This window comes from Canis lupus, chromosome 8, assembly GCF_003254725.2.
Source record: "Canis lupus dingo isolate Sandy chromosome 8, ASM325472v2, whole genome shotgun sequence".
NCBI lineage: Eukaryota > Metazoa > Chordata > Mammalia > Carnivora > Canidae > Canis > Canis lupus.
The window spans coordinates 61,465,896-61,485,682 of NC_064250.1; the positions used below are offsets into that span (position 1 = coordinate 61,465,896).

The 19,787-nt window shown below is 42.1% G+C and overlaps 1 protein-coding gene across 3 annotated transcripts in view; it reads right to left on the reverse strand.

Moving 5' to 3' along the window:
* The window catches only part of NRDE2 (NRDE-2, necessary for RNA interference, domain containing), a 49,844-nt gene extending 37,490 nt beyond the window's left edge, over positions 1-12,354 (reverse strand). The window contains exon 1 of one of the 3 annotated variants that reach the window (XM_025442359.3): positions 12,195-12,354. In XM_025442359.3, the coding sequence (XP_025298144.1) occupies positions 12,195-12,258 (64 nt within the window). In that variant the 5' untranslated portion in view covers positions 12,259-12,354. Of the gene's footprint in view, positions 1-11,796; positions 11,923-12,194 lie in introns of those variants that run through there. The other 2 variants (XM_049113413.1, XM_049113414.1) reach the window with 2 other exon arrangements.
* Between the last annotated feature and the right edge of the window lie 7,433 nt (positions 12,355-19,787).

The window sequence follows — 19,787 nt, forward strand, 5'->3', positions numbered from 1 at the left end:
ACCACAGCAAGTGTTATTTTACAGAAAATTATGTAATGAATCATCCCTAGCTTGACATGCTCTTTATAATAAGTTTATTATATACTGCTGTTTCTCCATTGCTAGTCAAACGGCTTTAATTCCATTCCATTAGACAGAGGGATGGAGAAACTGCCATGAATAAGTTTAAAAAATTTTTTTTTAATCACAGTTGGATAAAATATCCAAGTTCCCCTCTTCCCTATTCGATTATAACAAAGAAAGCACTGATTACTGGGTTTCAGTAAGCTCCGCTGAGCACCACCCGCCAGGAATAACTCAAAAGACATTTCTAAGTTTGAGTGCAATCAGTAAGCATATACATTAAGGAAGGAGATTGTTCCTTTAATAAGAGTGAGCCTAGCTCTTCATTTTGATCAAAGTCCTTATTTCCTGATCGGGAAACTGAGCGTGCAAACACTTGTACAGAAAGCACTAGCAGGGCAGCCCGGGTAGCTCAGCAGTTTAAGCACAGCCTTCGGCCCAGGGCCTGACCCTGGAGACCCATGATCGAGTCCCACGTCAGGCTCCCTGCATGGAGACTGCTTCTCCCTCTGCCTGTCTCTCTCTCTCTCTCTCTCTCTCTGTCTCTCATGAATAAAATCTTGAAAAAGAAAGCACTAGCAAACATGGCTAAGAAGTGCTTTTCAGATGGTTATCACAGATATCTAGCCAAAGTCAGCACTTAGACGGAGTTAACCTACAATTTGAAGAGAACCCAGGATCCCAAAAGTGTTTGTTTTTTTTTTTTTTTAAGACTTTATTTATATACTCATGAAACACAGAGAGAAAGGCAGAGACCTAGGCAGGGGGAGAAGCAGGCTCGCTGCAGGGAGGCCGACACGGGACTTGATCCCAGGAGCTGGGATCACGACCTGAGCCCAAAGGCAGACGCTCAACTACTGAGCCATGCAGGTGTGCCAAAAGTGATGTTTAAACAACCCAAACCCCAACACTCTAATATCACACAGTATGATTTATAACACAAGTTTCTGAGCCAGAAGGGTGTTCAAATACTGCTTTATTGTTTCTTGGTTGTGCAACTTGTAACAAAATACTTAACTTCTGAGTCTTTCTTTTCTTTCACTCAGCATGTTTTGTTTTGTTTTTACTGAAAGCCAGGCACTAGTCTAGGAGCTAGGAACACACAGCAAACAAGACAAACCGAAGTTGACCCTTAGGGCACTGACACACTGGCAGTCACTTACAGGCAGCATGACAGGCCTCAAGATGGAGAAAACACACAGAGGGTGCAATGAGAGCACATTATCCAAACTAGGTGTGGGTGGGAGGAAGCTGCCTGGGAGAGCATCTTGGTTAAAACCCAAAGGATGAGGAGTGAGGCTGATGGGCTCCTAGGAAGAGTCTAAGTCAGAAGACATGGCTGGTATGAAGATCTGACCGTGGGAAAGCAGGACTCTGGGAAACAGCATGAAACAGCATGAAGCTGTGCTGTCTGGATCACAGGGAGGGACAGCAAGTGAGGGCAGGATGAAGCTGGAGAGGCCAGGGGGCCTTAAAAACATGTCAGAGGGGATCCCTGGGTGGCGCAGCGGTTTGGCGCCTGCCTTTGGCCCAGGGCGCGATCCTGGAGACCCGGGATCAAATCCCACGTCGGGCTCCCGGTGCATGGAGCCTGCTTCTCCCTCTGCTTGTGTCTCTGCCTCTCTCTCTCTCTCTGCGTGACTATCATAAATAAATAAAAATTAAAAAAAAAAAAAAAACATGTCAGAGTTTGGACTTACCCTATGGGCAATAGACAAACACTTGAGAGCTCTACACAAGGTGACAATGTCAGATCTAGGATTCCAAAGATCGGCAGCAAAGAGCAGTATTCAAGAGCACAAGTGTTGACACTAGATCGCCTGAGTTCAGCTCCTGCTTCTGTGGCCCACCAGCCATGTGAGCAGACAAGTTACTTACTGGCTCTGTGACTGCGTTCCCTCCTCCTGAGAAATGCAGAATAACAGTACTGACTTCATAAGGTTATGATTCAGTGAGTCAGTATTTGTAAAGCATTTACACCAGTGAATGGTACATGGTATTTTTAAATAAATACACTTTTTAAAAAAGATGTTATTTATTTGTAAAGATTTTACAGAGAGAGAAAACAAGCATGGAAAAAAATAAAAAAGAAAACAAGCATGGGCAGGAGGAGCGGCAGAGGGAGAAGCAGACACTCTGCACAGCAGAGAGCCCAACTCAGGACTCAATTCCAGAACCCTGGGATCATGACCTGACCCGAAGGCAGACACTTAACCGACTGAGCATCCCAGGCGCACAATACACTTTAACATGCTCCTGACATGGGCAGCCCCGGTGGTGCAGTGGTTTAGCGCCGCCTGCAGCCCGAGGTGTGATCCTGGAGACCCGGGATCGAGTCCCGCATCAGGCTTCCTGCATGGAGCCTGCTTCTGTCTCTGCCTCTCAGTGCGGAGAGTGGTTCAGGGAGTGAAGGCAGGACTGTAGATAGGGAGACTGTTTAGGAGGCTGTTGTCAATCCAGGAGGGTAATGATGGCAAAAACTGGGCAGTGTCAGACAACAAAGGCAAACTAATGAATTTAAGAGTCAACTGGCTCAACAAAACATCAGCAAACTGAACAGTACATTAAAAGGATCATACATTATGGTCAAGTGGGATTTATTCCAGTGTTGGTTCACAATCCATACAAATCAATCAACACAATGCAATTAACAAAATAAAGGATAAAAATCATACCACCTCAATAGATGCACAAAAAAAAGCATTTGACAAAGCTCAATATCCATTCACGGTAAAAAAAAAAAAAAACTCCCAGCAAAGTGGGTAGAAAGAGAATATGCCTCAACATAGTAAAGGCCATACAGGACAAACGTACAGCCAGTATTATGCTCAATGGTGAAATAAAGTAAGATTGTTACTGTTTGTGGAGATAACATGACACCATATATAGAAAACCCTAATGACTCCACAAAAAACTTTTATAATAAATGAATTCAATAAAGTAAAATTAACATACAGAAATCTGACATGTTTTTATACACTAAGAACTATCAGAGAAATTTAACAAATAATCATCAGATTATGATTAAAATGTCCATACTATCCAAAGCAATCTCCAAGATTCAGTGCAATCCCTACCAAAATACCAATGGCATTTTTCACATAACTAGAACAGAATAATCCTAAAATTTGTATGAAACTACAAAAGCCCCTGAATACCCAAAGTAATCCTGAGAAAGAAAAACAAAGATGGAAATATTCCACTCCCAGATTTCAAATTATACTTCAAAACTATGATAATCGAAATAGTATGATGCTGGCATGAAAACAGACACCTAGTTCAATGAAACAGAACAGAGAGCCTAGAAATAAATCCACATTTATATGGTCATTTAATCTACAACACAGTAGCCAAGAATATTCAATGAGGAACAGTCTCTTCAACAAAAGGTGTTGGCAAACCTGGACAGCTACACGCAAAAGCATGAAATTAGGCCACTGTCTTACACCATATACAAAAATAAATTCAAAATGGGTTAAAGACTTAAACGTAAGAACTGAAACAATAAAATTCCTAGAACAAAACATAGGTACTAAACTCTTGGACATCGGTCTTAGCAAAAATTTTTTGGCCTTGTCTCGTAGGCATGACCAAAAACAGCAAAAATAAACAACTAGCACTACATCAAATTAAAAACCTTTTGCACAGCAAAGGAAACCATCAAAAAAACAAAAAGGCAACCTACTGAATGGGAGAAGATATTTGCAAATGACATATTGAGTAAGGTGTTAATATCCAAAATATATAGATAATTCACAGGACTCAATACACATAAAACAATCCAATTAAGAACTGGGCAGGGGGGCAGCCCAGGTGGCTCAGTGGTTTAGCACCACCTTCAGCCCAGGGCCTGATCCTGGAGAGCTGGGATCGAGTCCCACGTCAGGCTCCCTGCATGGAGCCTGCTTCTCCCTCTGCCTGTGCCTCTGCCTCTCTCTCATGAATAAGTAAATAAATAAAATCCTGAACATCTTCCCAAAGACATCCAGATGGCTAACAGACACGTGAAAAGATGCTCAACCCCACTCACCCATTGGAGAAATGCAAATCAAAACCACAATGAGATATGGTCTCATGCCTGTCAGAATGGCTAAAATCAAAAAGACAAGAAATAAGTGTTGGCTACTATGTGGAGGAAAAAAAATTAAAAAACAAAACCCTGTACACTGTTGGTGGGAATGCAAACTGGTACAGCCAGTGTGGATGTTCCTCAAAAAGTTAAAAATATATATGCCATATGATCCAGCAATTCCACTTCTGGGTATTTATCCTAAGAAAATTAAAATACTAATGTATGAAAAGATATACGCACCTCTACACTCATTGCAGCATTATTTACAATAGCCAAGATAGGAAAGCACTTAAATATCCATCAATAGATGAATGGATAAAGATGTAGTGTGTGGGGCATCTGGGTGGCTCAATTGGTTAAGCATCTACCTTTGGCTCACTTTATGATCCCAGGGTCCTGGGATGGGAGCCCCATGTCAGGCTCCCTGCTTGGTGGGGAGCCTGCCTGCTTCTCCCTCTCCCCTCTGCTCATTCTCTCTCTCGCTATCTCTCTCAAATAAAAAGGTAAAATTTTTATTTTTTATTTTTTTTAAAGATTTTATTTATTTATTCATGAGAGACAGAGAGAGAGAGAGAGAGGCAGAGACACAGGCAGAGGGAGAAGCAGGCTCCATGCAGGGAGCCCGATGCGGGACTCGATCCCGGGTCTCCAGGACCACACCCCGAGCTGAAGGTGGCACTAAACCGCTGAGCCACCGGGGCTGCCCAAAAGGTAAAATTTTTAAAAAGACAAAGATGTAGCATGTGCATCAGCGCGTACACACACAGGGAATATTACTAAGCCATAAAAAATGAGATCTTGCCAATTGCAACAATGTGGATGAACCTAGAAGATATTACACTAAGTAAGTCTGAGAAAGACATACCACAATTTCACTTATATGTGGAATCTAAAAAACAAGTGAACAAACAAAACAGAATCAGACCTACAGATACAGAAAACCTGATGGTTGCCAGGGGGCAAGGCATCAGGGATGGGCAGATTAGATGGAAGGGATTAAGAGGTACAAACTAGCAGAGGTGGGAAAAGAGTTGTCTGGAAGGATGAGATGAAGAATTGAATGAGGGGTCGTGACAGGAGGAGAAGCAGTCAAAGTACATGTCTAAGTTTTGGCTTGGGGAATGATGGTGTCATGTTCTATATGTGGTCCCAGGAAGAAGAGCACGGTCTGGAGAAAAAAATGATGAGTTTAGTTTCTCTCCCAAATATGGATAATACACCTGCTTCATATGTTGTTATGAGGATTAAATGAACTGATATACCACCTTCCTCCACAACTCTGTACAAATATTTGACTCCTGACAACAATGTAAAACATTACAAAATCCTAATAAATAATCTGATAGTAGGGGATCCCTGGGTGGCTCAGCGGTTTAGCGCCTGGCCCAGGGCACGATCCTGGAGTTCCTGGATCGAGTCCCACATCGGGCTCCCAGCATGGAGCCTGCTTCTCCCGCCTCCTGTGTCTCTGCCTCTCTCTCTCTCTCTCTCATGAATAAATAAATAAATAAATCTTTTAAAAATAATAATAATCTGATAGTATAAGAAGGAAAGCTTGAGAGAACTGGAGGGACCAGACACTGGAGACTCTCTGCTGCTCCTAACACAATGGAGGCACTACATATCTGTTCAAAGAATGAATGTTACTAAATATCCACACACACACCCAAACCTCTTACTGAATAAGATGGCTATTTAAATCCTGTCCTAATGCTTAACAGTACCTCCAGAGTGAAGAGTGGTGGAGCTGCTGTCACCTCTTTGGTTATTGCCTCTCTATTCTGTCCAGCAGTTTAGTTTTTCTTTTTTAATTGAAACTGTACTACTATTATTGATCTTACATTTTCATATCATTTTACAGTGTAAAGCAAAAAGTACAAAAAATAGGCAAGGACGTGAACAAACATCTTTCCAAAAAAGACATCCAGTTGACCAAGAGACACATGAAATGATGATCAACATCACTCATCATCAGGGAAATGTGTATCAAAACCACAATGGATTATCACCTTATTCCTGTCAGAATGGCTAAAATAAAAAAAGGCAGGAAATAAAAAGTGTTGGCGAGAATATGTAGAAAAAGGAACATTTTGCACTGCTGGTAGGAATGTAAATTGGTACAACCACTATGGGAAACAGTATGGAGATTCCATATGATCCAATAATTCCTCTACTGGGTATTTATTCAAAAAAATTGAAAAGATATAAACACTTCTGGGATCCCTGGGTGGCGCAGCGGTTTGGCACCTGCCTTTGGCCCAGGGCGCGATCCTGGAGACCCGGAATCAAATCCCAAGTCGGGCTCCCGGTGCATGGAGCCTGCTTCTCCCTCTGCCTATGTCTCTGCCTCTCTCTCTCTCTCTCTCTCTCTTTTTGTGACTATCATAAATAAATAAAAATTAAAAAAAAAGATATAAACACTTTTATGTTTCCCACAGCAGTGTTTACAATAGCCAAGATACGGAAGCAGCCCAAGTGCCCATAAATAGACGAGTCAGTAAAGAAGATGTGATATATACATAAAAATAGAAATAATATGGAATATTATCCAGCCATAAAGAAGGATGAAATCTTGCTATTTGTGATGACATAAATGGACCTAAAAGGGTATTATGCTAAGTGAAGTCAGAGAAACAAAAATACCACGTGATTTCATTTATATGTATAATCTACAAGACAGGGATCCCTGGGTGGCGCAGCGGTTTGGCGCCTGCCTTTGGCCCAGGGCGCGATCCTGGAGACCCGGGATCGAATCCCACATCGGGCTCCCGGTGCATGGAGCCTGCTTATCCCTCTGCCTATGTCTCTGCCTCTCTCTCTCTCTCTCTCTATCATAAATAAATAAAAATTTTTTTAAAAATTAAAAAAAAAATAAACTATTAAAAAAAAAAAGAATCTACAAGACAACTAAACAAAAAGCAGCTCGCTCATAAATAAGGAGAACTGATGGTCGCCGGGGGATGAGCAAAATAAGTGAAGGGGAGTGGGAGATGCCTGTGAATAAGGAATAAATCACAGGAATAAAAGGCACAGCACAGGGAATATAGTCGATATTCTAACAGTGTTGCAGTAAGCACAGCATGAGGTATAAAGTTGCTGAATCGCTACGTTGTACACCTGAAACTAATGAAACATCATGATGTGTCAACAACAAAATACAGTGCCTCTATTAATAACAGCAGAAAGGAAACAGTCTTAAATGTTCTTAATAGGGAATACCCTGTGACATCCCATGATAGAGTTCTGTGTATCAGTCAAAAGAAATGAGAAAGATCTCATGTTATACTATAAAGTGATCTCTGGAATTTTAGCTAAAATGCAAAACAATGGGGCGCCTGGGTGGCTCAGTCAGTTGAAAATCTGACTCTTCATTTTAGCTCAGTTTGTGATCTCAGGGTCATGACATTGAGTCCCAGTGGGCTCTGCACTCAGCAGGGAGTCTGCTTCAGAATTCTCTCTCTCTCGTTCTCTCTCTCTCTTTCTCCTCTCTCTCGCTCTCCCTCTACCCACCCCTCACTGCTTGCTAGAGCTCTCTCTAAAATAAATAAATATCCTCCCCAGACCCAGGCCACCAGAAACTGCAGATGGGGTCTAGGGATCTGTATTAACAAGCCCTCCAGGGGAAGCTGAGCATGCTCAAGCTTGACAGCTATGCAATAAAGAGTATCAAGGCGGAAAAAAAAAAATAAAAAATAAAATAAAATAAAATAAAATAAAATAGTCTTCAAAAAAATAAGATAAAATGTAGAACAGTATGTATTTAAGAAAAGGAAGGAAATGTAGCTACCTACTCATATTAAGGGAGAGAAAATGGAAGGATATCATTGACTAATTAAAATTCTAACCCGCATAGTACAGAAAGTGAGAGATGAATATATCTGGTTTACATTTTCAACCTTAAGATCATGTAAATGTTTCACAATGCTAAAAACCGAATCAATTCAAAAAGAAGAAAAAAGCAATCCCTAAAAATTAAAAATATACATTACTTTAACTATATGTCAAACTGGTGACAAAACCACACAGAAATTATTTTAAAACACAGTCAACTGGGGATCCCTGGGTGGCGCAGCGGTTTAGCGCCTGCCTTTGGCCCAGGGCGCGATCCTGGACACCCGGGATCGAGTCCCACGTCAGGCTCCCGGTGCATGGAACCTGCTTCTCCCTCTGCCTGTGTCTCTGCCTCTCTCTCTCTCTCACTGTGTGCCTATCATAAATAAATAAAAATTAAAAAAAAAAAAAAAAAAAACCACAGTCAACTGACCACACATCTGCTGCAGGATATGTCCTAAGGACAAAAGAAACCACAAAGAAATATAAACTGTATTTAGTATTAATCATGTTGCTACTGTTATTTTGAACATATAAATAATTGTGTTGGTGGCATTAGGAACTAAGATTTTTTTAAAGTTTTTTTTAATTTTTATTTTTTAAAAGATTTTATTGAGAGAGAGAGTGCATGCACGAGCAAGGGGAGGGGCAGAGGGAGAAGCAGACTGAACCACCCAGGTGCCCCAAGATTTTATTTTGAAGTAACACCCACACCCAACGTGGGACTTGAATTCACAACTCCAAGATCAAGAGTCCACACTCCACCCACCAAACCAGCCAGGCACCCCAAGAACTAAGATTTTCAGCATAAGAGGAAAGAAATATAAATGTTAACTATAAATTGGTATATAAATTACAAATTATATTACAAAAAGAAATTAAGTAAAAATCTCACAATATTAAATTTGACCTGGAAATATCAAGGTGAATTTATGATGTATTTTTCTCTTTCTGGTTTTGACCACTCCAAATGTCTACAAATAATGACAACCCAATGCAATTAGTACTCCTGACACCAACCTGTGGTTTTAACCTTCCCATACCATTTTCCACTAAAAGAAATCATGGTTTTTAGAGAAACAGGCAATTCCAGGCCATAATGGAACATGTAAGTGATGAGCTCTGGGCATCTTTTAGGCCAGAAAGCAAGGAAGCAATTAAGACATCTGGGTCATGTCAAAAAGACACACATCGAACTTAATTAGACTCCCATTAGCCACGGATGGGATGATTTGAGCATTAGAAAAATAATATCTACAATGGATCAAAATCCAAGCGTTAAAAATTCAACAGTTCATAATGAAGAGGGAGACCTCTAAAAGTCGCAGAGAGCCCAACTCATTTTCTGAAAACTGACAAAGGGAACAAATTAACCATTCATCCTGTCTTTCCCGCCTGCATTCTATTTCCGGGTATCCCAATAGTGTTGACAGAAAGTTTACAGAATAATTGATACTAACATAGGAGAAAAACTAAAGTTAGAAAATAACCATTTGTAACCCCAATGAAATAATGCATCTAAGCAACAATCATAAATGGCTGCAAAAATCATTAGGTAAAAGACTGATGGGCAGCGTCATCACGGATGAGTCCAGTTGTCCCTGAAATCACTGATCAATCCTAACATTACCAAAAGAAGAAAAGCTAGACAGCACATCCTCCCAAACTGAGTAAACAGCAAACACCCAATGAGGTATTTTCAATGAAAATTATACCTGAATCTAATTAACTCTCTAGATCTAATTGCCAGTTCACAGGAAATACTGGGATAGAGAAGGATGCTGAATGACACCAAGGAGGATTTGGTAGGAAACGTCAACAGGACAAGTGACCCAGTTTCCTCAACAAATAAATCACCAGGGAAAATGAAAGGGAAGGAGAAACGGTTTCATATTAAAAAGAGACCTAAGAGATGCATTCACAAAATACAATGTTGTATCTTTCTTGGGAAAGCACTTTCTTGAAGCAGCACTAAAAGGCCATTTTTGAGACAACTTGGGAAATTTGAACGTTGACGGGAAATTAGATGATATTAAAGAATCAGAGTTAATTTGAGTGATAACGTCTAAATTTGTAAAAATACAGTGCTTCCTAAAAACCTCTTTTACAAACATTATCCTGATATTGAATACCCAGAAAATGTGTGATAAATATTGGTGAAGATCAATGACAAGGACGACACTCTCCTGTAAACTTTCCATTTCACCCTCCCCAAAGAAGAGATAAACCTTTGGCCTGTTAAGTCACTACCCGCCCCTCACTACTGGTCCCAACCATATTTCCCAAGGCTCCTCATTAGGCCTCTATATTTCCACACAAACTGGACTGTTTGCAATTTTCTGCCCAGGTCACATGATTTCCTTCCTGCGTGTCTTTAAAGGCCCTGGAATGCCCTTCCATTATCTCCATCTGTCCAGATCGCACGGTCTTGAAGACCCATTGCCAAAGTCACCTACTAAATAAAGCCTTCTTGAACTTCCCATCAGAAGTCAGTATTCCTGTAGTTCACCTGATACCTATAACATCTTACCTTTTCTGTCACTTTTTAAAAAATACCTATTGATGTAAGGAAGACATCAGGGTTCCAAGCTGAGGGCCAAGAAAGACTTCTTGAGACGTGCCTGGTGCAAAAAGGAGGCTTTTATTAAAGCACGGGGACAGGGGATCCCTGGGTGGCTTGGTGGTTTAGCACCTGCCTTCGGCCCAGGGCATGATCCTGGAGTCCCCGGATCACGTCCTGCGTCAGACTCCTGGGATGGAGCCTGCTTCTCCCTCTGCCTGTGTCTCTGCTCCCTACCCCCCATGTCTATCATGAATAATTAAATAATATTTTAAAAAAAGAAAAAAGCTGGGATCCCTGGGTGGCACAGCGGTTTGGCGCCTGCCTTTGGCCCAGGGTGCGATCCTGGAGACCCGGGATCGAATCCCACATCGGGCTTCCTGCATGGAGCCCGCTTCTCCCTCTGCCTGTGTCTCTGCCTCTCTCTCTCTCTCTCTGTGACTATCATGAATAAATAAATAAAATCTTTAAAAAAAAAAAAAAAAAAAAAAAAGAAAAAAGCACGGGGACAGGACCTGTGGACAGGAAGAGCTGCACTGGGGTCATGATGAGTGGCCCATTCTGTACTTTCAAGCTGGGAAGGGATTGGGAAGAGCGTTAAGTCTCTAAGAAACATCGGAAGCAAAGTCTCCAGGACCTTTCACCCTTAGCAAAGTATTAACAACCCAGGCAGTTCAGTCCCTAGAGGATTGTCGCCTTGCCTGTTTCAAGGACTTGTCAACCGGCTGTAGGGAGTAAGGAAATGTAATAATATTTCTTCTGCCTGTTTCCCATATCGCCTGTTATTGGTCTGTATACTCAGCAGACATTTCTTGCACACCTACAATATTCTGGACCTGAGCTCTGGGCGAAGTATGCTGCAGTCTGGAGACACTGTCCCCGACCACATGCAGGTTACAACCTAGTCAAGGATAACCAAAAATTACACTAATTTACATAGGAAATTACTCAAAATGATGAAGAGCATTACCAAAAAAAAAAAAAAAAAGGTGTAGGAACCATAAGAGGATATAAAAGAGGAGTCAGACACAATTGGGCTCGGCCACATTATGTGTAGGATTTAGGATTAATGACTTTAAATTACAATCCCCTGTCTCAGGTTGTGATAACTGCAGATCTCCTGGGACCAGAACATGGAACGTGATTCCCCTCAATGTCCAGTTCTGATTCCCAGCACCTGTGCTCCCCTCCCCCCCGCAGAGAAACCGCGCGTGGTCAGGCTGCGGATGCTAACCCCCAGCTCCAGTTCTGCCAAAAGCTAGGAACCCACCGGACAGTTCAGAATTCAGTAAAACGGGGGAAAACGCCAGGAGGGATGCAGTGGGAACACCTAGCCTTTTGCACCAGGACTCTCCCCGGAATGTGAATGTCTGTTTCTCAGGGGGACGTGGCGGAGGCCCCGGGCGAGGAGGGGGTCCGAGCGCGCCACCACCTGCAGTCCGCGCCCCACGACCCCTGCCAGGGCTCCTCTTCCTGCGACCAGCGCTCGGCAACTCCAACCTCACGCCGGGACCAGCCCAGGCGCCCTTCCCAGAAGGCTTTGCAGCGCCGCGGAGAACTCTGGGACACAGATGGATAAACAAACCCCAAGCAGGGGCCGAGACCTGGGACCGAGACACTCCGCCGTAAGCCCGCCGAGTGCCTTCTTCATCCCTTTTGCCTGCTTACCTTTCCTCGCGCTGCCGCCATCCGGAGCCCCACTAATGCCAGCAAAGGCCGGGAACAGCGCCATGGCCACAGGCCGCGCTGCCGTCCCCTCTACAGAAATGGCGCCGGGGCGCGGACGCCGGTAGTGAGGCCTTAGCTCTCGCGGTGCACTCTGGGAAGTGTGGTTTTTGTGTGCGTGTGTGTTTTTTTTAACCCCGGAGCTCCCTCGGGCTAGACCCGGAACTGGGCGGGGCCAGGGGCGGGGCTATTGATGGGGCGGGGCTAGGGGCGGGGCGGAACCACTAACGTATAATTGATACCGGAAGGTTGAGAACCGGGAAAATGCAGAGAGCCCGGGGCAGGATTGTTCCGCGCGGAACCAACCGGGAGCTGGGATCCTAGTTCGACCCCTGGACGCGTCACAGTGTCACTAACTTGGTCAGAGTAATCGAACTCTGGCAGCTTCAGTTTCCTCTCCTGCAAAATGTTCGTAAAGATTAAACGAGCATCGTAAGGAAGCTGCTTGGTTGTCATTGTGCCAGGACCAAGGGAAACACCTGGTAAAAATTAGCTGTTATGTGAGTTGTGACTGCAGGTCCAACTCAAAACCGTGTGAGATATCCCAACTTCAGTTTACCATTTAAAATATCTAAGCGGGGCGGGGGGTGGGGGGGGCGCCTGGGTGGCTGAGGTCGTGACCCCAGGGTCCTGGGATTGAGTTCCGCACCGGGATCCCCGCAGGGAGCCTGTTTCTCCTGTCTCTGCCTCTCTCTGTGTGTCTCTCATGAATAAATAAATACAATCTTTAAAAAAATAATAAAAATAAAACTCTTACATAAAATAGATATTAATTAAATAAATTAGATATTAGATAAAATATCTAAGCAATACAAAAGAATGGAAGGTCTAATCAAGTTCAAAAGTCTTTGCTAGTTAGAAAACATATTTACGCACCCATGAGGTATTCTTGACAAAAAAAAAAAAAAGCATCTGAATCTAATCAAGCCTGCTACTAGAAATATAAGGGATGAAGAAAACTTAGAGAGTTCATACCACCTAAAAGTTCATACCCCTCAGCCAAATCCAGAGTGTGGGAAATTATAGAAAACAACCCAGTTTCTTCAAAAAAAACCAATGGCTTTAAGGGCACAGAAGATGGCAATAGACTTAAACACCTTTAGAGACGTATCAACCAGACAAATATACGGCCTTGTTACGATTCTGATCGGACATTGTAAAAACATCTCTTTTAGACAGTTGGAGAAATAAGAGGTGGACAGAGTGTAGTAGATTACATCAATTCTTGTTAATTTGGTTCAATGAGATAATGGCACTGTTACTTTTTGAAGTTCTTATTGGAGGTGCCTGGCTGGCTCAGTCAGTAGAGCATGCAACTCTTGATCTTGGGGGTGTAAGTTCAAGCCTCACATTGGGCTTGGAGCGTACTTTTAAAAATATTAAGGTTTTTATATATTAGAGATACACACTCTAGTATTTGCAGGTGAAAATAGATAAATGAAAATATATTTCTTTGGATCCCTGGAAGTTCAAAGATCTCTAGAGTTGAATAGAAAATATAGGAGAAACCAAATAGTTACAAATCTAACCTAGGGATGGGTGGACTCAAGAAAGCTGTAGACCTTGTATGAGTCCAAAATAAGCACCCTTCATGCTTTGAAGACCATCATTGTATTTATAAAAAGGATCTTAGTATGAGAGATGAGTAGTAAACCTTTGCATGTCTGCAACTTTAAAATTCAGGTTCTACCAAAATCTCTGGCTCTAAGTTACTTCAATTAGCTGGGACAGCATCTGCTTCCTTAGCCAATTACTTTGCTTAGCTGGGATGGTGACGGTCCTTTCCAGGGCTTCCTATTTTTCTACTCCAGAAAAATAAGTAATATGGAAGGTTTGGGAGAATCAAAACCATAAGAGTAACGTCTCTGTAATCAGAAGGAATCTGGGCATGTGAGATATTTTCTGTGCCACAAATGTGTAAGAGAATTTGGCCTAAGAGACCCTTCTTGTAAGAACAATTTAAAGTGTTTACTCAGGAGCGCCTGACTGGCTTAATAGAGCATGTGACACTGATCTCAGTCAAGAGTTCAAGCCCTATAGTGGGTGTGGAGATTACTAAAATAATAATAATTTTTAAAAATAAAAAAATAAAATGTATAATTGAGTAACTGATACAAACTTCTGACTTTAAGTTGAAATCTTAGGAAGTTTAGACAGTTTCAGAACATCTGAGAAAGGGGTGCCTGGGTGGCTCCGTGATTAAGCATCTGCTTTTGGCTCAGAGCATGACCCCAGGGTCCTGGGATTGAGTCCCACATTGGGCTCCCTGCAGGGAGCCTGCTTCTCCCTCTGCCTGTGTCTCTGCTTCTCTCTGTGTGTCTCTCATGAATAAACACACAAAATCTTTTTTAAAAAATCTAAGAGATGGGATCCCTGGGTGGCGCAGCGGTTTAGCGCCTGCCTTTGGCCCAGGGCATGATCCTGGAGACCCGGGATCGAATCCCACATCAGGCTCCCGGTGCATGGAGCCTGCTTCTCTCTCTGCCTGTGTCTCTGCCTCTCTGCCTCTCTCTCTCTCTCTCTCTGTGTGACTATCATAAATAAATAAAAATTTAAAAAAAAAAAATCTAAGAGAATTTAAAGTCTACTATATGTGTAAGTACAATTGCTTTACTTTATAAAAATTAATACTTGACAGGTAATTGAAGTACATCAAAAAGAAATAATGTGTACATGTGCTATTTTGGCCCTTTTTTGGTAAAATGTCGAAATGTTCTATAGTGCAGAATTTTTAAACTAAAAATTAAAATTTTGCTTTTTAAAAAATGTAACAATAAAAGGGGACAAACTACCAATACACACAACAATATGAATGAATCTCAAAATCGGTATGCTGGGTAAAAACAGACAGACACAAGAGCACTTACCATATGGTTCTATTTATGCAAAATTCTAGGAAATGCAAATTAATATATAGTAACAGAAAGCAGATCAGTGGTTGCCTAGGGCTGTGGGAGCAGAGGGAGGGATATTCTATGGGAGGCCTGCAGAATCTCTTGGGGGTAATAGAAATATTCTGTATCTTGATTGTGGTGGTGGTGGTTTCACAGAAGTGTAACCACCATCTGTTTTTTTTAAAGCTTAAGACACACCAAGGTTTTGAATTTGTTGTTTAATAAATTAAGCACTAACCTTTTAAACCAGGGGTCAGCAAACTTTTTCTGAAAAGAGTCACATAGTAATTATTTTAGACTTAGCAGGACATATGGTCTCTGTGGCAAGTACATTGAAATTTGAATTTTGTATAATTTTTACACATCATAAAAATATTCTTCTATTTTTTCCCACATTTATAAATGTGAAAACTATTCTTAACCTATGGGCCATACAAATCAGCAGTGGGTCAGTCTGACCCATGGCCATAGTATGCTGGATCCTTGCAAACTCTATATCATTAAACAAAAGTAAAAGTAGAAACACCTGGGTGGCTCAGTGGTTGAGCATCTGCCTCTGGCTCAGGTCATGATCTCGGGGTCCTGGGATTGAGTCCCACATTGGGCTCTCTGCAAGGAGCCTGCTTCTCCTTCTGCTGATGTCTCTGCGTCTCTCTCTGTGTCTTGTGCATAAATAAATATAATCTTCAAAAAAGAAAAAAAGTAAACTTTTGACTAGCCTTTTTTTCTACATAGGAAAACCCACCCAGAATACATGGAAACAGTTCACTTTAACTGTTGTTGTTGTCATTATCATTATTATTTCACTCTACAGACTTTGAGTGTTTCCAGTACCTATGGCAGGGATTTCTTGCAATAAACCAAAAATGGTTTCAAAGTATGATTTAACTTTGTATGTAGTTTGACTCAAGGGTGAGAATGCACTTCTCAACCCCTTGTCCTTCTGTTCTTGTGGCAGAGATTACTTGCTCTAGCAAATCCCCGTTCTAGCATCTATCTCGTTTTCTAGCGTGTTCTCACTTAGCCCACGTGGGCTCACGGATCTTGATCCTCTCCAGACACTGACAAGAATGAATCTTTTCTCTGAAGCTGAGAAGAGGAGAAGATATGTGAAGGAAGAGGGGGGAGATTGTGCAGGAGAGCTCTGTGAAAGGCGGCTCTGTTTTAGTTGCAGGAGTTAGAGGAGAGCTGTTGTTCCATTAGAGCCCAGTAGAAGTAGGCAGCCAGTCTGGGCATGAAGAATGAAAAAGAGGTGTGCATGAGTAGAGATGGAAAACTAGAGAAAACCGCCTTAAGGCAATGTCATCGGAGACACAATATGAAGAAAAGGACTGCCAAGAAGCAGTTAGACACAAAGTAGGTAGATGCAAAATAACAGAATTCCCATCTGCTTTTGGAGAAGGATATTACAGGAAAAAGAATAGGTAGTGGACTCCTTTTGTTTTGCTTTGTTAGCAGTTGATTCTTTCCTGAATCCACATGGTGGGAGGTGGTCGTGTTAGTACAGAGTGGCCTGGCCCCCCTGAGCCCCATTTGAGTGTTCCCAGTAGCTGTGTAACCAGACTTAGCCAAGTCTTCAGTTGGTTGGTGCTCAACCCAGTGCAGACCCAAGCCAGGCCAAGCCAAGTTCTTCTCTGGGGATTTTGGAACTAGAGCTGAGAAGAGAAACTGACCTCCTAGTGCATCTAGGCTGCAAGATATAATAGCCTAGGAGCTGGTGGAGAAGCAGAGGAAACATGCCTGTCAAGAGAGAAAGAGGAAAGCAGATGGAGTTGGAGAGGGCAGTCCCAGAGATTCGGGAACGCTCCTTCCAGTTGTCCCTGGAGCCTCATTCCTATACTTGGGTTCTGGGGAATAACACAATATTTTGGTTTAACAGATTCAAGCTGACTTTCTGTCATTTACAATCCAGAGTCCCAAGTAATACAGAATGAGTGAGTGAGTGATGCCAAACATTTCCACATTCACAGTTATAATCCCATAGTCTGGAGGTATTCTAATTAGTTTCAGCGATGAATGAGACTTTTAAACTGGTCTACCAAAAAATGGAAGAGTGAACTCCTTTTGCCTTATGAAGAAAGGAATCCTCACTCACTGACTCAGGGGAACTGGAGAAGCAGGTCTCTCAACTCATTCAATCGCAAGGAGTTTTCTGGTGGTCCCTACAGAGCAAAAAGAAAGAAAATGTGCCTTTGGAAACCAGAGATCTCAGGAAAGAAAGAAAAGAGCCTGAGCCACTTTTTTTTTTTTTTTTTCTTGAGCCACTTTTTGGTGTGGTCTGCTTTCCATCTTGTTATTGTTGTCTGAGGTTGGAAATGCCTCAATACGTGGACACAATCTTAAGCAGTTTTTTTTTAATTTTTATTTATTTATGATAGTCATCACAGAGAGAGAGAGAGGCAGAGACACAGACAGAGAGAGAAGCAGGCTCCATGCACCGGGAGCCGACGTGGGATTCGATCCCGGGTCTCCAGGATCGCGCCCTGGGCCAAAGGCAGGCGCCAAACCGCTGCGCCACCCAGGGATTCCCTTAAGCAGTTCTTTGATCACAGCTAAACTAGCCTATTTGTGCCCAATCACAGTCCACATACTCAAGAAACTGAAATATGTAAGGTCTTGAGAAGTCATGCAGAAATTCGAGAAGGATGTTAGCAGCAGGGTTTGATGATAATGCTACTGTTCAGAATACTCTATAGAAGGAAACTCACTTAAGTTAACGCTCCTAGAAGGAGGGCTATATGGTCAGGCTGAGGGCATTGCCTAAGAGCCTTGGGGAAAAAGTGATTTTTTTTTTTAAAGTAAGCTCTATACCCAATGTGGGACTTGAAGTTACAACCCCAAGATCAAGTGTCACATGCTCTACTGACCAAGCCAGTCAGGCACCCTACGGGGAAATAAAGTGATTTTAACCAGTTTCAAAAGCTTATATAAACCTTTTTAAATATTTTATTTATTTGAGAGACAGAGAACACAAGTGAGAGATGGGAGGAGCAGAGGGAGAGAGAGAAGTAGACTCCTTGCTGAGCAGGGAGCCTGAGGAGGGGCTCAGTCCCAGGACCCCTAGGATCATGACCTGAGCTGAAGGCGGATACTTAATTAACTGAACCACCAGGTGCTCACCTTCCTTTTTTTTTTTTTTTTTTTTTTTTTTTGAGGGAGAGAGACAGAGCAAGCGAGAGGTAAGAAGCAGTGGGAGAGGGAGAGAGCATCTTAAACAGGCTCCACGCTCATTGAGGAGCCCTATGCAGGGCTCTATCTTAAGACCCTAAGACCATGACTTGAGCCAAAATTAGGAATCAGACGCTTAACCAGTTGAGCTGCCCCAGAGAGCTTACTCTTAAACTAGCACCTTTGCCCAAAATGGCCTGAAAGAATTTTCAGCTTTTGTTGTCATAAGAGTTATTCCAGAAAAATGTTTTATGTTCAAATATATACCATTGGTATATATTATGGTATATATTTTAATGTATACCATTTATAATAATAATATAAGAAGTCAACAGTAATAAAATCAATAAGCTTTCCATTTTCAATAGATAATAAAACATTAATAAAAGAAATCAGCAATAAACCTTCTATTTTAAATAATTGTTAGCAAATAGTTAAATCCCTACTATTTAGGCTGCCTTTCTTTGGTTAGAAAAGTGACATTTTGAGAACTTGTTTGCCCTTAACGTCCACTTAAAAACTCCTTTATCTTGTTAACTTTTGTCTTTGGGGCTTGTGGTTGCATATCTTTTTTTTAAGATTTTATTTATTTATTTATTCATGAGAGACACAGAGAGAGAGGCAGAGACACAGGCAGAGGGAGAAGCAGGCTTCATGCATGGAGCCCGATGTGGGACTCGATCCTGGGACTGGGATCACGCCCAGAGCCAAAGGCAGACACTCAACCGCTGAGCCACCCAGGCGTCCCTTGGTCACATATCTTTTGAGTATGAGGCAGGGGTGGCCTGTGTATCACCTCTCTTTTTATTCCCATCTATGCTTCTGTTTTCATTGCCTCCTGTCACCACCCAAAGGAGCAAAGCACGGATTTTTTTTCCCTGTAAATTTCCAGTTCTGGATGAAAGTATCTAAATTAAACAGGTTTCACCTTCTGTCCATCTATTTAGGAATGCAGACAGAACTACCCTTTCCATTTTAAGCATGCAATACCTGCTTGATACATAAAAAGTTTTAAATGCAGGGAAGTATTAAGAAAATGCAGAATGCGGGATCCCTGGGTGGCGCAGCGGTTTGGCGCCTGCCTTTGACCCAGGGCGCGATCCTGGAGACCCGGGATCAAATCCCACGTCGGGCTCCTGGTGCATGGAGCCTGCTTCTCCCTCTGCCTGTGTCTCTGCCTCTCTCTCTCTCTCTGTGACTATCATAAATAAATAAAAAGAAAAAAAAAGAAAAAAAAGAAAATGCAGAATAATCCCCCATATTTCCATTGTCCAAGGATAAAGATTATTTCAGAGTATTTCTACACAAGCCTTTTCTTTTCCACTTTTCTGATGTCTTAGTTTATGGGAATGTGTTTTCATCATAGTTGTGATTACTTTTCCTTCTAATATGCTGTCTATGCATCTGTTTTACACAAATGTCGTGGACATAGACTAGATGTATAATATACCATCCAGTGCATGGAATCACAGTA